Below are 19789 nucleotides of genomic sequence, written 5' to 3'. Positions count from 1 at the left end.
CTGAAAATATGTGAAGTGCAATAGTATTGTGCAGTTCGAATGAGCAGAACCTGCAACAGATGTACATATATCATCTCTATTTCTACCAGTATAAGCTTGTGCTATATAAATACCAGAATATATATATATATATATATATATAAATTTAAAACCCACAAAGTTTTGAGAAACTCTTTGTAAGACAGTATATTTGCTTCTAAAAGGTCCACACATTTATTGGAGGAGTACACCTAAACCATTTTTGATTAACAGTATTTTAAACCTAACAAGATAGCAATGTTAAAATCAAAAAGTGTAACTTGTAGCTATGTTTCTCAAAACATCCCTGGAGGAGACCACATTGTCTTTAGAAAGTAGACTTCAAATTCTTTCAATTTTCCAAGTTACTGATCTAATCTTTTTTAAAACACACCTTTTGACATTAGATGTTTTCAGAATTGCTTTGTAGGAGAACCCCAAATCTTAAGACTACCAGATTTCGCATATTTGTTGCTGACAATATGTGCCTTAAAATTTACAGTTTGCCATTAATTTGCCAAAAATGTGTTGGTATTCATCTTCAGCCCCTTGTAGAATGGCCTTTATATCAAATATTAATCAGTGTTAATGGCCTATAGAAGTCTTTAACACGTATTTGTCACAACATTCTCCAAAACTGACTTTCTATGTATATCTATACATCTCTACTACATCTATATGAATGAAATGAAATGAAAAGTGGATTTGTAAAGCGCGAATTGTTGCCCTGAGGCGTCCAAGCGCTACCCGCAGAGTGTGGTGAGTTGTCAGAGGCGAACAGCCGGGGTTAGTTTAGAGAGGTGAAAAGGAAGGTCTTCAATTGTTTCCGAAAGGAAGACAAATTAGGGTTAGATCTCAGCTTAAGGGGGAGGAGGTTCCACGACTTGGCGGCGTTGTAAGAGAACAGCCTACCGCCAGCTCTTGCTCTCCTAATTCTGGGCACTATTGCTAGGAAGGCCTGGCCGGATCGAAGTTGTTTCCTAGGATGGTATTGTGAGATGAGATCGCGGCAGATTGCCGGACCTTTATCCCAAAAGGCTTGATGGGCAATACACATAGCCTTGAAGGTGATTCTTTGTCGGATCGGCAGCCAATGCAGGCTCCTCAACCCAGGTTTGGCCGATGATCTCCGTGGCAGTTGTAATAGGATACGGGCGGCGCAATTTTGAACGATCTGCAACTTGCGAAGTGTATAATCGGGAGCACCAAGGTACAGGGAGTTGCTAAAGTCCAGTCGGGACTGGATAAAGCCCTGAACCGCAACCTGCTTGGCCTCCATAGGAAGAAGTGGGAACACTTTCCTGAGTATTCTAAGGAGGTCGCTGACAACCTGGTGGCCTGGGTGTCGAAGGTTAGGGCTTTGTCCAGCCATACCCCCAGGCTTTTTATGTTGTCCTTAGGTGCAGGCAAGGTGCCTAGGCAAGGGGGCCAAAGGGGGGCCAAAGGGGGTCGAAGATCGTTGGGGTGACAGGGCCCAGGAACATCAGCTCAGTTTTGTCCCCATTGAGCTTAAGGGAAGATCTCGTCATCCAGTCTTTCACGTCCTCCAAGCATTGCCTTAATCCGGTTTTCGTGTCAGGGAGACCACTAGCTGAGTGTCGTCCGCATAGGAGATGATCTTAATTCCATATGGACGGACAACCTCATCCAGTGGTTTCATATAGTTGTTGAAAAGCGCAGGGCTTAACGAAGAGCCCTGCGGGACCCCGCAGCTCAGGGGTTTGCTGGAGGAGACAATGTCGCCCTCAAAGATCTGAAAGGATCTCTTGCTCAGAAAGGATTTCAGCCAGCCCAGTGCACTACCTGAAATTCCCACTTCAGAGAGGCGGCAGAGAAGCACATCATGGCTGACGGTATCGAAGGCTGCACTCAGATCAAGGAGGATCACTGCCACTGATCCGCCCTGATCCAAGATCCTTCTGGTCTCTTCGGTGACCGTTAGTAGGGCAGTCTCCGTGCCATGTTTTGGTCGGAAACCAGTTTGGGTGATGTCAAGCAGCTGGTTGGTCTCCAAAAAAGCCGTCAGATGTGTATTAATGTGCTTCTCCAGAATCTTGCTCACCCAGGGGAGCAAGGAAATGGGGCGGTAGTTACCAAGGTCACCTGGATCCAGGTTGGTTTTTTTTAGTAATGCCCGGACCATAGCCTGGTTCCAAGGAGGTGGGACTCTGCCGGACGTAATAGAGGCATTGAGGAGGTTCTTGATGGTAGGGAGGACGACCTGGCTGATCATAACCTCTGGGGGAGCCGGATCGCAGGGTGGCCCTGATTTTACTTGTCGTGCCAACAATTCCAGAGAGTCCTGTTCTATCGGGGGAAGTAGTTTAGAATAGCCGTAGATTGTTGGGGGGTTTCCACCTGACGGGGGCGTAGCTGGGAAACTGGCTGGGGATCAGTGCCCGAGAGTGAAGAGTAGATTCGCAGCACTTTTTGGTGGAAAAAGACCGCCAGGTCGTTGCAATGAGCTAACGATTTACAGGGTGATGTGGAGGGTGGTGGGGGTTTTGTGAGGCTATTTATGATTCTGAAGATTTCTTTAGGTTTTCACTTAGCGCATAGAATTTGAGTGGAGAAATAAGTTGATTGGGCAAGTTTGATCTCATTTTTATAAGCTTTGATCGCGTTTCTATAGAGAGACTTATCCTCCAAGGAGAAATCTAGACGCCATCGTCTCTCTAACTTCCTGCAATGTCTTTTACTTTCCCTAAGTTCCTTGGAGAACCAGGGGGCGCTTTTTTGTAGACGCTTCGGGGTGATTTTATAGCGGGGAAGTGTGGTCTCAAGAGAGTGCCGGATCCACTCTATGTAGTCTTGATTGGCAATATCGGGATCCGAGTTGGGGAGAGGGCAGGAGCCAGCAAGGCTACTCGACCAGGATTCCACGGGGAGTTTATCCCAATTTCTGAAGTTTTTGGCACTAGGGGTTAAGCAAGGTGGTTTTCAGATAGACCAAATAAGAGGGACAAGAAAGTGGTCTGTCCACGGAAGACCAATAGGTCGCCCCGCCCTTAGCTCGGGGCAGTTACTGAACACGGGGTCCAAGAGATGGCCCTTAATGTGAGTGGCGGAATCTACCAACTGTTCCAGTTGTAGAGCCGCTAAGTCATTTATCAGCTCATTGGCGGTATGGTCCCTAGCTGTATCGAAATGAAAATTAAGGTCGCCTAGCAGGGTATAGTTCGAGAGCGTTGGGACCGAATCGGCCAGAATCGAGGGGAGGGTCTTATGAAACTGCTTAGAGGGGCCGGGAGGTCGATATATCAAAGTTCCTGAGAAGCAGTTATTAGGGGAGAAGTCGATGCTGAAAGCAAGGCTTTCGCAATCAGGGATTGGGTTATCAATTCATCGGCAGGAAAATTCTTCTTTATATACTATTGCTAGACCACCTCCTTTCCTGTCAAGCGGATCCTTCTGTAGAATTTGAAAGCCTGGAGGTAGGGCTGAGATAATGTCTGGGTCAGAGTCTATTGTCAGCCAAGTTTCTGTAAGGAAAACTAAATCCGGTCTGTGTTCCTCCAACATAAGGGCAATTTCGGTCCTGTGTTTGGGTAGGGACCTACAATTTAGAAGTAATAGATTATAATCCTGCTTTTCGGCAGGGGGCTGGGTGGTGTCTAACTTGAGTTTGCATGCCGGGCAAGCCGTAGGCAGGTTCAATACATGGAAGGATTGCAGGCAGTCTGTTTTCCCAATATGACGTAGGCTTCGTAAGTAATCGGAGCTATAATGCCTTGTATGGCCGGGCAAAGAGCCAAGAACCCTGGCCCCTGGTCCCGGACAGTCGCGGACGGGCGCAGACGGGCTTGCCTTTAGCGTGCCTTCGGCGTGCTGTCGGCGCGCCCGCTGCGCTCGCCCGCTACGCGCTGGCATTCAATTTATGCGCCCTGCCTAATGGGCGACTAGACCGCTGTCCGCTCCCTCCACCCAAAATGGCGACCAAAATCTCCCTGCTAGTCCTCCTTCACCGCGTTGGAATTGGCGGTAAGGGTCCGGACGGCAGAGGGGTGAGGAGGCTAATATTGGGTGAGGTCGGTTTGAGGATGCAAACGTGAGGAGCACAAAGAAGTCAGGCAAGTGAATACACAATAGTAAAAAGAAGTGCAGTTTAAAAGTAAAGGTACCTCCCGGCTTCCGCCTCAGGAGTGCTACGGGGCTATATCTAATGTATAGTATAGTGAGTTCTTTTAACTTTTGATTCATTTTCATGTTGCTCACCACTTCGTTCACTCCCAAACGTTGATTGTGGTCCCCAAAGTTTGGGGACCTCTGCCATTAGAAAGCAATGACTTAATTCAACCCTTACTGCAATCACTGTTTCTAGGTTATTTATTCAGCTTCTGTCAGCTCCCATGTGAGTTGGGCAACTCTTTAGTAAACATAACATATACACAATTTTACTGTACTCTTAATTTAACCAAATATAGAAAGTAAAAGCAATCTGAAATAGAATTATCCTCATTTCTATTTAAGTGTTACACCGTAGTAGTTGGTGTCAGAGAAGGGGAAGTGTGCTGTGTTATTCACCTTTTGTACAAAGCAATCAGTAGTTCACTTTGAAATAATGCAGTCTCACAAGAGAGGCAATTATATACTTATTGAAATGAGAAGTATTGCTAGCAGACCTGCTGTAAATAAATAACCCTGTATTTGTAAAGCGCAAACTAATCTCCCCTAAGGGTCTCTTGGCGCTCGGGCCGTTGGGGAGATTAAGTGAGCTATTGCCCAGAGTCACATGATGTTGAGCTGAGCTGACGCTTGCACCGGGGATCGAGCCCCAAGCTCCGGAGTCAGCCTCCCTGGCCGCTGCGCCACACCTCTCCCCTGTATGTTACTTGATGCTGGCAACTTTGCAAACTAGTCCTCCATTAATGAAGATAGCTCTTCTTTCCAAACATTGGCTGGGATGCCTTTAGTATTGTTTAACAGTGCTCTGTTCTAACTGGCAAAGGTTTTGCTTTCTCGTCCTGAGCAAGAAGCCTCATTTGCTCAGTTTTTTTGGATGTAAGCGGCTATGATTCCCAGGTTTTCAATCCTTGCTCAGTGGTGAACAAATGTGTTTGTGATTAGCTCACTTTCTTTGGATTTTCCTATTTAGCATGGTGCAGGTTCCACTTCATGACTCTGGCCTCCTTATCCTCTCCAGTTCATAAGTCCATGTTAGCTGCATTTGATGCCCCCTTTTAATACACGTATGTGGTCAGGTTTTTCAGCATGTTATTGATACTAGACCTCTTTTTCCTATTAGCCACCAATATTGATCTAGTGAAAGTGTCTGATAGAGCCTTGAAATGTGATATCAAGAAGGGTAAGGGCAAATGATTTAGGGGTGTGGCTACCTGCTTCCTCCCTCACAACAGAACTATAGCTTAGCTTTAGGTTAGGAGCTCCTACTTCCTGCCAGAAGGACACAGCCTTGTGAACCAAAGATGTGGAGAATAGGTGAGAGCTGCTGCAGTTGGAGCATATAGAGAAGTTTACTGTAAAGGCACAAGAGTGAGCCAACGCCTCCCACAGTTTTGCTTGAACATGTCTGGAGATTTTCTCGGCCCTCCCTTCAACACCTTCCTCTGTGTCTCAGTCCAAGCTGCTTCTCAAGGCCCACCGCTTCTTCCTCTGTCATGGGGGTGAAGGAAAAAGTATTCCTTAGAGGTCTCATCAGAGCTAATGTTTACTGCCAGTAAGGAGTAGCAATCAGCCGCGGTCGGTGCAGCTAACAGTGGTGGGGAGGTGGAGCCGTGTAAGGGGGAATTACAAGGGACGATGCTGAGGGAAAATTAAATAAATAAGTAATTTTTATATATAATTAATTTTCCCTCAGCCTCGTCCCTTTGAATCTCCCCTTACACGGCCCCACCGCTAACCGCTGTTACCTTCACTGACCGCCGCTGGTAGCAATCATAAGAATATTGATACACTCACTGCCCATACACGGTCCTGCAGGGGGGCACAGGAGTGCCAACACTGCCAGAAGCCACTACCTATGGCAGATGGAAAGCTTTAAATACACACTTGATGGATATGATCTTGTATTGTCTCCTACTCCCACCACCAATAAGGTACAGATCTGACTGACTGGATGGTGAGGGTAAGAAAGAGCTCAAGGGGAGAGCAAGCGTAGGGAAGAAGGGAACGAGAGACCGGCACACAGCGGGAGTGCATGAGAGAGAGAAGAGTGCATGGTGAGAGTGTTCATGCGGTGAGAGATACAGAGGACATAAGCTCGTATTGAATGCTAAATCAGAACTAGCACACAAAAAAAGAATGAATAAATATTTCACTGACATCAGAAATTGAAGGATTCAATCAACCAATCAAGAACAAGGGTCTACGTGAGGCATCTGAAAGTATCCTTTATAAACTGACCTACATGTCGGAGGGAGGGGGGGCGGGGAGGTTGGCGAAGGAATTTAACTGACAACGAGCGGGAAACAGAAATAGCCATAAGAATGAGGAGATTAGGAACAGGTAATGCCTGCAGGGCCTATTCAACGGCACTGGCCCATCCTACTGACGATAGTATTGTGTTTGGGGCCACAGGCACTCTGCAAGTTGGGGTGGTGGGAGGTTTTCAGCCCACAGATCTAGGTGGCAGGGAGGGGGAGGAGTTCTATAATCGGGGTTCTTGTTTCAATTTTCGAATTGGATTGGTTATTTTGCACACTTTCTTGTTCTGCTCGGCAACCATAGTTATACAGGAACGGACACTGGAGGTGGGGGGGAGGGGCACTACTCTCCACCTATGGTACAAGTAGGCGGCAATTAAGGTCTTGCCACCGTGTACATCATGACCCATCTATCTGACAGGGAAACCCCATATGGACCACACAATAGAAGATCCCATGTTGACAACACCCTGAGAGTCATGACATTGAATGTTAATGGTCTTGGTAACAAGATAAAATGCACTGTGGTTCTCCTGTATCTATGTGGACATGCTCCAGATATAGCGTTACTCCAGGAGACACACTTAAAAGGTAAACATTATGAAGCTCTAGATAGATATGGCTACACACTGCTCGCACATGTGGAATTAACATCGGCTCCAGAGGGGTGGGAATACTGGTCATATCTTCTCTTCCATTTGTCCCAGGTAGAACTTGGCAGACTCAATGGGGCAGATTTGTCGCACTGACCGGTACGTGTGAGGGCATGACCCTCAATGTATGCACGGTATGCATGCCTCCAATACTCCATGCTGACACCCTACCTGTGCTGAGTGCATTATTACTGGACTGCCGTCAGGCACCCTACTACTGGGGGGGCATTAATGCTACCATGGACCCGGGATGGAATAGAGTATTGAGATTGGACAGGGGAATAGGTACGTAGCCACTATGAGCCTCTGTAGATGCAATGGGGCTGGTAGATATATGGCATGAACATAATCCTGGGCAAAGCAATGTATGATCTACTTGGCAATTCACAGCAGATACTCCCGCCTGACCCATCTACACATACCGCCAGTGCAGGTTTATTCTGGAATGCAGTTCACAAGGCGCATGGTATTTCGGATAATTCAGCTGTGGAGGCGCTGCTACAGGGATCCTTCAGAGACAATACATTGCCGCCCAAATTGGACCCTTGTTTCTTTAAAGAGAAACTATATAACTATAAGATAAGAGAGCGTACAGAACAATACTATCAAGATAATGTGGGGAAGGTTGACTGCATGCACTATAAGGGAGGCGTATAAGACAATGATAATAGGGTATGCCCAAGCCCTGGCAGAGGGAGGAAGAAGGAACAAAGATTAAAATATGAGGCCCTGGAAAAAGAGATTGTTAGGGTTGAAGCACTTGTATTGGGTGGCGCTGTCCCTGAACCACTCATTAGCCATCAAATCCAGCTCAAGCAACAAGGAATGAGAGACACAGCGGATGATAGGGCCTGGCCGCAGGCAAGAGCGTCACAAAGACAACTTTATGATGTAGGCGACACAGCCAATAAAATCATAGCCCTGTTGGAGAAAAGGGACAGAGAAAGGAACTGGGTTTTGGAGATTTGTGCATCCAAGGGAAATTTCATAGAAAAGGGAAAGAGATTGCAGCTGCAGTTGCTGACCATGACGAAGCTCTATACACAACCACCTCTGTTAGTACAGGGGCTGATTGTACTAAACTGCCTCCCCACACTGTTGATTGACGATCGTAATGAACTAGAGCAGGATCTAACTGTTGAAGAGATAGAAGGTACTATCCCAGAATTGGAATCTGGCAAGGCTTCAGGGCCTAATAGCCTGCCGGCCGAATTATATAATGGTGGCACGGCATATGCTCAGCGTGTTCCAAAAGTCAAGGACAATTGGTAGCCTTCCAGAGGACCAACTGGTGGCCATAACAGTGGTCATTCCTAAGAAGGGTAAGTCCCCTGAGGACTGTAACTCATACCGGCTAATTTTGTTAATGAATATGGAGGCTAAGGTGCTGTCGAAGGCCATTGCATCCTGGATCAGTCTGGTTTATGCCCCATAGAAGCACCAGGCTGAATTTCAGGCGCTTGTATAGAGTCTTACATATAGCTGCTGTCACAGGACACACAAATGATGTTCGACAGTTTTGAATGGCGAAACCTATTCTTTGTATTGGAGAGGTTCGGTTTTGGTCCATGGTTCTGTGCCTGGCTCAGGCTCCGGTATGTGGACCGTTTGGTGAGGGTGCAGGTAAATGGGATGATCTCCCTCCCTTTTGCCCTACACAAGAGCATGAGACCGAGATGCCCGCTATCCCCCATACTCTCCGCGTTACAGCCTCTAGCCGCATGGGTCCAGCATGACCCATTGGTGGCAGGCATCATGGGAGAGGGTAGGTGGGAAGAGCGAATCTCGTTGTACGCTGATGACATATTGCTACATGCCACCCACCCCCGTTTCACTGTTGGCAGTTTACTCCACATATTTCAATTGTTTGGCAGCCACTCCGGGTATCACATTAACTGGGATAAATTCCTCCTATTCCTCCTGGCGGGAACGATTCCATCCCTCCTGACTAGCGGACAATCCTTATTAACAAAAGATATGTTTGAATACCTTGGCATACTAATATCTAGGAACGGTGATGAGTTCCTGGCAGATAATCTACTCCCACGGTTGGCCAGGTTGCAAAGGGATGTGGCACATTGGAGACAAATGCCGATGTCCTTGATGGGAAGGGCCGTCCTGTGTAAAATGATGACACTGCCACATATGTTATATGTCATACAGAACAGTCCCTACAGAATACCGGTCGACTTTTTCCACAAAGTTGTCAGTGAATTAGGAAAGCTCTTTTGGGATGGAGGTAGTACCAGGATAGCTTTTCATAAACTACAGAGAGGAGTATTCAACGGGGTTGGCGATCCCCTACATTAGAAAGTAATAGTAGGCTGCCCAACTGGTTACAATTAATGACTGGGTGTTTGCGGGGTGGTAAGAACCGGCCTATAGTGTAGATCGCCACTTGATGGAACGTCGAGGATACCCTGCAGTGCTATATTTCAAAAAGTTGAAACAGTTGTTGCCACACACACACAAGTAGTCGTCCGTGCATGGTGGAAGGCCAATAAATTTCTTGAGGTGACGGAGAGGACTCCACTATTGGACAGTGATCTCCTAAAGGAAGTTGGTGATCTGAAGGCATTCCATAAATGGGATCTCCTTGGGATAAACCAACTAGGGGAAATTTGGAGGGGATAAGCCATAATCTCTTTTGAGGATTTACAAGCGAAATACCAGATGTCTGTCTCAGAAAAGTTCCTTTATTTGCAGTTGGGAAATGCGCTGCGGGCTCACATCCTTGAGTGCGAACTGCCGGAGTACACAGCCCTGGAAGATAGGCTTTTGCTAGACCCAATGCCAGATAAAGCCACCTTCTTGATATATTGAAAGATTATTAACAACACACCGAACCCACTAAGCGCCTTGCAGGAGGCATGGGAGGCAGATGTGGGAATGCTGGAGGATGACTATTGGGTGGAGGCAATACAGTCTCAAGGAGGTTGCTATAAGGGCACGTTGTCACCTTATACAGCTTTGTATCCTTCATAGATACTACCCCTTTAGGGCCTTCATGCATTGGCTGTGCCGCTGTACCACTGACCAATGTGCTAGGGGCTGTCAGGAAGTGGGCTTCTTCTTCCACATTCTGTGGCTTGTCCAAAAATCCTGGGGAAAGATAACAAAGGTCATGTCTGAGTTAGTAGGCCAGAGCATCCCAATGAAGGCTAGATGGCATATACTGTGTGTGACTGGTGAAGAAACATGGCCGAAATATCTGAAGCTATGGCTGTTGGTTGCGGCCATGCTAGCAAAAAGGAATATAGCCAGGGCCTGGGGAGCGGGCCAACCCCGCGGGTAGCAGATTGGAAAACAGATCTTGATAGGTGCTGTGAAGCCGAAAAGGTGGTAATTTTCAGAACCGGGTTGCCCACGGAAATGGGAAAGAGTCTCGGGCCAGCGGGTGGAGTACAGGGGCTACTGAGGATTCTTCTTGATAAAGGATTGTGTGGGTGGGCTGGCAAACTTTGAGATTTGCTATACTAGGTGAAGTAATTGATGCTGAAAATGATGATATTGCTTTTACATCTGAACATGTGTACTGGGCAAGCATGTCGAGGTGGGATCGCCTGTACTTAGTGTCTTTCAGTCTCAATGTATGACCGTTTCTGTGCTGCTGAGCATATGTTTATTAAAAACATTTGTTTTTTTAAAAGAACAAGGGTGAAACTTTAATGCTACAGGAGTTGGACAAACAAAAGAATAGTGAGGAAAGCCATTTATTCTGGAGCAGAGATATGAATGGACAAGAAAGAAAGCCATCCAATCCTGTCCCAAAAGCCACTGTACGTGGTAATATATACCACACAGTCTACGACTGATGGCTAAAACTGTCTGTAGAGCGACTGTAAAAAGGATGTTATAAAATGATTTTTATTACTATATTTTATTTATGGTACTTCAGTTTTGGATTGCGCTGTAGCTCTTCACGTGAAAAATATCAGATATGCTCAATCAGTAAATACAGTGGCATGGTTAAACAGTGGACGATAGACGGGTGAGGCAGTGTTTAAGTACATGTTGTTACAAGCAGTATGGTGCTGGTAGTGTGAGCTTAGGATGGAATGGATCTCTTCGTTACTGTACACACGGCTCGAGTTTACTGCTCTAGATTTTTTTTTACAAATGTTAGTGGAGCCCTATCTCTGGTGAGTTGTAGATTGGAAGGTGTGGATCCATGGGGGAACCAAAATAGTTATTTGAACTTTACTGAAATACATGAATGTTAAGTGGCAAAGATAAGGGAAAACACATGATTTAGATGTGATCATTGCAACTATCATCAACAGCTTCTAAGATTTTAAACATTCTTTACATATATTTATTTTAAATTTTTGGCATCATGCATTTACCACCAGAAAATTGCATGTTCACTTAAACATAGCAGAGCATATTGTCAACACATTACACATTTGAGTACAATACAGTATTACCTCTTTTAATACTAAGTATTACTGTATGTATTGTGTTAATATGTGTTTGTATTGTGTTTTTTAGCCCCAATACCATATGAAAACTTCTACAATGCACAAAAAAATATAGTACCAGGAAGAAATAACGCTCCAGCTGGATTAAGGTAAATATTGTCTGCCAAGTCACACATTCTCTCTGGCCCAATTCAATCAATCAATCAATATGGGGAATTGTAAGCGCGCTACTCACCCGTGAGGGTCTCAAGGTGCTGGGGGTGGGTGGGGATTGTGGTCCGCAGATCTGTTCAGCCAAAGAGCCAATTAGATTCCAAACAATGGAGTTTCAAAGTTTAAAGTAAAGTACGAAGAGCCGTACCATTGAAAAGGGTGTTTTTGTTCAATGCTTCAGTGTACTTATGATATTGAACTGATTTACTTTAAAAATATTTTCTTTTAGGCGAGGACTTTTGCCACCACCAGCAAAGTCACCCTGTAAGTTGAGCAAAAATGTATATGTTTTGGATTAAAATGTTGTTTTTTTGCTATTTTTAAAATTAATATGTTAATGTGCACTGTTCAAATTCTAAATGTTATTTCGGAATTTCAATTACAGTAAAAACAGTTGTAGAATTGAAAAAGTTGAACGTTAAAAATTCATACGGGTAGAGAATAATTATCTTCTTAGTTTTAACTCCGAGTGAGCAGAAATGAATACGCTATTAACCTGTAACACCATCATTGGTGGCTTCACCAAAATATTTCAATCCAGAATGTTTCCGCACATGTGTAGTTTTGTAAAACTCATTTTCGAGAGATTAAACATTTTTCTCCAATTATGACTACGGAACAGAAACAATTTTCCTTTCATTAAAATAACTACATTTTATTATGAAATGTGAAAATAAAATCCCACTTAAAAATCCAATTGTGTCCCTTTAAAAAGAGAATAATGATCATTGTCACATTAAGGGAGCCACGGACCACCAATTTTCCGGCATGCATCACATTTGCAAATGATCTTTCACATTTCGCTAGTAGCCCCACGCTCCATGCTCTCGGGGCCAACTGCATAGCAACTCGTGGTGCTGCATCTTGACCCGTTAGCGTGATGGGGCACTCACCACATAGCACGCTGCTCATCCTTGTGTGGCTCCCTCCTTGGGTTCCACCTGTTTTTTTTGCAGTAGCGGTTATGCAGCTGTAGCATTTCCCACCCTTTGTGCACACTGCCGCGGGTGTCTTGATCTAACTCTGCTCAAAGTTAGAGGAATGCTTTCTGGGAACAGAGCAATAATTTCTGTAGTAGTGTGCACGTCTTATGGGTAATTTTAACCTCATTGAGGATTCTGAGCCCTCTTGGTAACATGACCAGTCTGATTGGCTGACCTATATAATGGGCAGGGTTATGTTCTTCGCTACTCCTTTGTAGGTGTAAATTGGATCCTGGCTTCCTGATCCCTGGTTCTTCTTGGGTTTCTGCTCTTCTTGATTAACCTTTCAGCATATGCTCCTATCTACTGTCATCTTGTATTCTTTTTTGAATGCTTTTATACTTTTGTTTTCTATTTTCATACCTTAATATTTCCATGAGGTTTTCTTTAGGATAATGAACTAACTACACATATTTTTCTCTTCCTTTCTGACTTAGTGAGGTGTACCTTGCACTAGTCTGTGTCTGAGGCATAGCCTCTTATGGTACATAGCTGAGTCTTTTTCTTATGGACAGGTTGGGTAGGTAGGTTTTCTCTGGATTACCCTGGTCCGTATCATTGGAGTTAACATTGTTATTTTTCCGTACAGTTTATTTGCAAGGTCATTAGCAAAAGCTATAGGTAAACAGTTAGTGTGAATTAGTCCTGTCTAGTTTTTATGTTCTTTCTCTGTCATTTCGCCTCCTGTCTGCTGGAGAACAGGAATTTTGCTGAGGGTCATCATGATCCTGGATGCCTTGGTTCTAACACCCATCTTTCCTGTTTGTTCATTGCTTCAGCCTGATGTCCTGGGATCATTCTTGTGGGTATTTATTTATTTTTATTTGAAAGGTTTTATATAGCGCTGGCTGGACCCTGGGGTATAAGAGCGCTTTACATGAGCATTGATCGTTGCAGTAAAAACTGATTGTTCCATAGGATACAAACATAGACGGCATGATAAAAACATTATAAAGTTAACAAGTAGGCAAAAAAAGCTATTTTCATGAGGAGGGGATTATCAAGAAGGATTATTTTACATAAAAATAATATTAAACTAGCAAAAAATGCAATTTACATGAGTGGAGGCTATCAAAGAGAAACTGTTTTAGTACATGAACACAGTATATAGCTCATAGTTGAGTGCAGGGGGGAACCAGAGGTCAGTGCTGGGTGGCAGGGGGAAAAAGAGGAAATTGATAATTATAGATGGGGGAGAAACAGTTAGGGGAGAAAGGAAGTAACGTCAGAGGGAGGTTCAAGTAGCGGCTGGGGGTAGTAGTCATAGATGGGGAGGGGATTAGAGGGTGCGTATTTGAAGGAAAGTATGGAGGAGAGGGGAAGAGAGTCAGGAGGAACGGGGAGTGGACTCGGATTGGTGGAGGATAGAGTGAACGAGGTTAAAGACCCCAATATTTGTTGAGAAGGTGAGATTTGAGGTATTTTTTAAAGCTGAGGTAGGAGGGGTTACAGTGCAAGTCTCTAGGGAGAGCATTCCAGATGATCGGGGCAATCCCGGAGAAGGAACGAGATTGTGTGGATTTCTTTTTTAGCAGGGGGGACAAGGAGTAGAGCATTGTTGCTTCTCATCGGTCGGGAGTACCCGCTTTATTTAGTTTGTTTGTAAAGTAGAACAGGGTTTGTTGGTGAAGGGCTTTGTATGTTATGCATGCCGTCTTGTAGGCGGATCTTCTTTCAACGGGTTGCCAATTGAGGGCTTTGAGGGCTGGGGAGATGTGGTCAAAACTTAGATGTGGAAAATGTCTTATTCCACCTGAATTGTCTTTCTGGACAGTTGTGGGCAAGCATGACCTAGAGAAGGAAGTAGGAAGACCTTGAAATTCTGCTTCTCTTCTATTGGCTCAATCTGGTAGGTGTGTGAGTTGTTTATTAATTTAATGAAGGTACTTTTGTTTGAGAACTGGTGTAACAGGTAAGTAACTTTTTCTTCTTCATCATACGATGTTTATCAATATTTATAAAAACATAGAATAAAATAGCAAGCACATCCCTTTTGAGAAAGCTTTAAAAAATGGAAGGAAATGAAAATTGATCAGGATGGCTTGAACATTTCTACTATATATTTGTGGATAAAAAGTGGACTACTCGAGAGGAAAAACATGGGGAGGCAAGCTCTGTTTTGAACAACGTTTCACGCTGCCCTTCTGCAAGCTACATACTTAAACGTTTTCTTCACTTGACAAACTCAAAAGTCATCATAACTGATCCATAATGATATATACCACTCAGTAATGTGTGGAAAAGCTAGGGATAGTACCATAAGTCACTACACTTCGTGTTAAGGAACTTTGTGTTCAGACAGCGTTCATGATAATAAATGGATGGACTTAAATAACATTTATGTAGCACATGATACAACACATTGTTTCCTCTATATGCTGGCCAAACTAGGCACTGAATTAATAAACTGCCTTGTGAACCCATAACTACATAAAAACATAAGTGTCTTAATTTTGTACTTGAAGTCTAGATGACCAATGCCAAAACATCTTTAAAAGAAGAGACCAGGCAAAGGGAGTTTATCTACCATCAAATCTCTGGACAGGAAATTACATCACTGATTTCGTACCCAACAGTCCAGACCTCATCACTTATCACACCCTTGAATCCCTCTTCATCACAGAAACATGGTTCATTCTCACGCATTCTACATATCCTTATTCCTACACGCTTCAGATCCATCATTTAGGGCATGCACAAAAAAAGGGTTTCAACTCCATAATGTTACATGCCATTTCCCACTCTCTACAGCTCAGAATACAACCATCTCATCTACAGGCTTTTTAGACAGAAAAAGGACTTCACCAATGAATTCTTGGATCTCCCTGTCACCTGATAACTTCAGCACACCCATATGACTCTACTGGGTGACTTCAACCTCTCAGGCAACCAAAGGTCGAAATAATGAGGGGCACCCACCTCAACAAACTCAACAAGTTACATCTCGTCACCCACCCAAAACACTCTAAAAGGTACAACATCTACCTTGTCTTTTCAATATCACAAACAATCCAAGAAGCCTAATGATTATCTGTTGCACTGCCAACTCCATATCTAATGCCTACACCCTTCTAAACATCTTCAATGCTTTTTTGGAAATCTATGTGAACAACCACTCTCCAGCAAAAAAGAAAAAAAACCACGAAAGTGCAAGTCAAAACCACCAGCACCATGGTACTTTAAAGACGTTGCTGAAAATAAACACTCAATCTGCAGACAGGAAAGAAAAAGAAGAGCAACAGAAAACCAGATGACCTCATGAAGTCCCTCTATGCAACATGCAGAAATCTCATTATATCAGCCAATAAGCCAGAGGAAAGTACTATGCCGACACTGTCAATGAAACCACCAACTGAAGGAGAACACTTTTCAAGCCAATAAAGCATTGCATCAACCCACAGCTTGACCCACATATCCCACACTGCACAGACAAGTGTAATGCCATGAACCACCTCTTCCATGAAAAAACAAAGAAGATCTAATGCACATTGACGAAAACAAGCCTGCATCTTGTCTTACACCCACCCTTATCATAGAATCCGAAAATAAGCATCCTTTAAAGTCCAGCCTCTTACAGATCTTGCTGAAATACTCAATGCACTTCCTATGAAGATGATGTCTCACCTCGGTTTTTCATCAAAGGTCTGTCTGAGGACACTCTGTTACCCCTACTCACCTTTGTCAATGCCTCTTCACTCTAGAAAGGCTGAAAACAAGCCAGATCTTCCCACTCCTAAAGAAACCAATATTAGATGCTGATGACCTCATCAGCTAGCGGTCCATAGCTCATCTATCCTTCATCGGCAAGATCATTGAAAATGGAATTGCAGTCAACTTCAAGATCATATCAGTCCTAACCACTTCCTGCATGACTACCAATCTCGCTTTAGATAACGCTTTAGCACGGAGACCTCTGCCTTATATATCATATATTATGCTCTTGACCTTGTATGAAGATGATCCCTGCCTACTCGTATTGCTGGACCTCTCCGCTGCCTTGGACACAGTCGAACATCCAACCCTCATCCACACTCTGGAGTCTTGAATTAGGTTCACTGGTTCTCCTCCTACCTTTCCCATCGACACAGTTTTTTGACATGGGCACCATTAAGTTCCAAAAGATCCTTACTCCCTGCAGAGTTCCCCACTGTTCGATCTTCAGCCTCTACATGGAGCCCTTTGTGAGTATAATCACAGATAACATCATACAGTTCACCAATATGTCGGTGATACACAACTGTACCTGAAAGTCTCCTCTGGTGTAGATATTCAACCCCTCAGACACTGCCTGCACTTCATCCCGACCAACATGAAGCTCATCCCAAACAAAACATATTTTCAGTTATCTTCTAAGAACGGCAAACAAGAAATATTACATATCTGGCTCAGTAACCTGAACATTAATGACTTGACATAAAACTTTCAAATGCTACATTACTTGGATTCATCTGGGACACCAACCTCACCCTCAAGGAACACATTGGCAAAAAACAAAGATGGCCTGGGACCAGCTCTCTCATCTAAAGAAACTGAAACCAATTTTTCCTGAAAGCTACTTCACAACTGCTGTTTAAGCTCTCGTACACTCACATTTGGATGGTGATAATGCTCCCTTTCTAGTCTTTGGGACTCCATACTGACACCCTCTAAGGGCAGCCTACATGGTGCAGCATGCCTCATCCAGGGCCTGAAGAAATATGATCACATTACCCTCATCCTGGTGGAACTCTATTGGCTCTCCTTGCTGGCCTGGACTATCTTTGAAACCAACTTCAACATATGCAAAACCATCATGACAAGCACCCCTGCTTATATTGCAGACAGACTCGCCATCTTTGGTTGCACTCAGCACGCTCACTGCCAGGACACCATCAGCCCGCAGACTAGGAAGTGTATTAAGGGAAAAAACAAGGAAGCTATTTTCCATCTATGCACCTAAGATCTGGAGCAGCATATCCATATGGACCGCCCACCATTGCTTCAATTTAGGAAAGAGTTGAAGACTCACCTCTTTAAAGAACATTACATGACAATGCATCAACAATCCAATATTCAGCTACCTCTCCTACAACTCATTGACTGTATGTTTGCTTTTGACCTTGGGGCAGCGCTCCACTGCCTTTTTGGCTAGGTTCGCTCTATGCAAATGCTGTATACATAAGTGCATATCTACTCAGCAGCAAGTTGCAAACTGGAAGCTATTCCCTACTCAGCCTCTCTTCACTTATCTTCATCTCCCATTCACCAGCTCACCAGTTGCGAGCCCCCTTCTAAAGCACCTTGATCTCCCCAGCCATGCTCTGCCACTGGCGCTTCACCTCGCGTTTAACTGCTGGGTCAAGGCTGAGTTAAGATGGCCCTTGCTTCTGGCCTCCTCCATAGTCCCTCAGGGCTACCAGTCTCAACCCTGTGACCCTTACTTTGGTCCTTTTTCATATCATGTGGATTTGCTTACTGATTTGGTTACTGAAACATGAATCCATGCATCCTCTTGAGGCCCGCTGTTTTAACTTTTTTAATGCTGCATCAAAGTGGAGCAACCACCTGCGTTGCCTGGAGACCCCCTCTCCTTAATATTAGCGTTTACATAGTAAGAAATCTAAAATGGCCAGAGCCAATTTTCTGGAATCTTCTACTCAGAATAAAAAACAAGACTAAGGACTAGACTGGTTCTGTGATTCGTGCTAGGATTGTGGTGTTTTTGGCTGCTTTAAAGTGGCAGTACAGTTTTTAATTTATAAGAGATGGTATGCCTCTGGTTACACGTTTTATGGTTTGGAGATGTATTTCTCTTATTCATGTGTGGAGGTATTGAGATGTCTGTTATTATTAGTAGAGTCTGAGACAGCCTTCTGCTGGATCATTACAGATGTTAGGTGGTCAGGTTACCTTTCTTGAGATGCTGAAAGCTTTATGATCTCTCCTTTCGACCAAATTTCAGGAAATGCCTGCTCCATTGTTTGTTTATTGTTTTAATTATGATAATTATTTTTTAATTAAACCAAATCAATCAAATAAGATACATTATACTGAAATCGTTAAAAGAAAAAGTTGCACACACGACTCCTTCCCCTCATCCTTTAAAAGTCAGAGCTGCACCTGTTCCATTATGCATAGCAGGGTCTGTGTGACAGTTTATTTTATCACTCACTGAGCAAGGACTCCCTCATACTGCTGGCTTGTGAAGTAGTTTTTGGTCTGCAATATATTTTCTTAGGGTTGTAGTATTTTCCACCTTTTCTGTTGGGTGATTTTCAGTGCCCTTCTGTCTTTTACTCAGCATGCTGGTTTTCTTTAATAAAAGTCAATACAAAAATGTATATATGTAATTTGTTGTAAAAAGAGAAAACAATGTATTTCCAAAAAGAAGGTATCAGCAACAGATGGAAGAAAAGTAAGAGAGATGACCATGAATTTCATTCTGGGACCAGGACCCATGATTCCTGGTGACTGGGGTGGGGAGGTATCTGCCGGACTGGTTTCTCTGGACCTGGTATCTCTTCCCACTACAGAAGAGTGAGGGATAGAGAATTCGTCTGCCTCCACCTCTGTCCCTGAAAGTAGCCTCTATCACTGCCTTGCCCCCAGGGTCTTGACTCTGTTTCTTGCTGTTAGTAGAAGGTGCTCGGCATTGCATAATTCCAGGCAGGCCACATCAAGGTTGCTTGAGCGCTCCCACTTGATCTCAAGGACTTTGCCATTAGACAGGATCTCTCTTTCACTTGCATCAAAGGCAAGATTGCCATTTCAAGACATTGAGTCATATGGTTTATCAGAAGTTCAAACATATTTTTCCTTCTCCAGGCATCAGAGATTCACTGTCAAACACCTCTTCCTCCTGATATAATACCAGGCACTCCAGCAGAGGAACATCTGCCTACTGCTGTGCCTTGCACCTGTCACCTCCTTAACACAAAAAGAGAGACTTATGAAGAACTCTCATAAAATACACCAGACAGACGAATCACCACAAAAGACCAAGGAATAAGAGAACAATATAAGATAACTGAAATAAATGCCCGACAGAAGTGAGAACAAAGAAAATATTGTTTAGAGCTGCCTTACTGCCTCCCAGACTAGACGACATCCATTCACAGAAATAGCAGTATGTTTCTCCC

The 19789-nt window shown here is 44.0% G+C and overlaps 1 protein-coding gene across 2 annotated transcripts in view; it reads left to right on the top strand.

The window, feature by feature from the left end:
- The window catches only part of PSTPIP2 (proline-serine-threonine phosphatase interacting protein 2), a 348974-nt gene that overhangs the window by 315770 nt on the left and 13415 nt on the right, over window positions 1-19789 (top strand). For both annotated transcript variants that reach the window (XR_014969634.1, XM_085629151.1), the window contains exons 12-13: window positions 11546-11624; window positions 11918-11952. Coding sequence is in view for 1 of the 2 variants with exons in the window: in XM_085629151.1 (XP_085485277.1) it covers window positions 11546-11624; window positions 11918-11952 (114 nt within the window). In the remaining variant the exon portion in view is untranslated. The remainder of the gene's footprint in view (window positions 1-11545; window positions 11625-11917; window positions 11953-19789) is intronic.

Source organism: Triturus cristatus, chromosome 2_1, assembly GCF_964204655.1.
Source record: "Triturus cristatus chromosome 2_1, aTriCri1.1, whole genome shotgun sequence".
Lineage (NCBI taxonomy): Eukaryota > Metazoa > Chordata > Amphibia > Caudata > Salamandridae > Triturus > Triturus cristatus.
The sequence above is the reverse complement of the archived record's forward strand: the minus strand, read 5'-3'. Positions and strand labels throughout refer to the sequence as shown.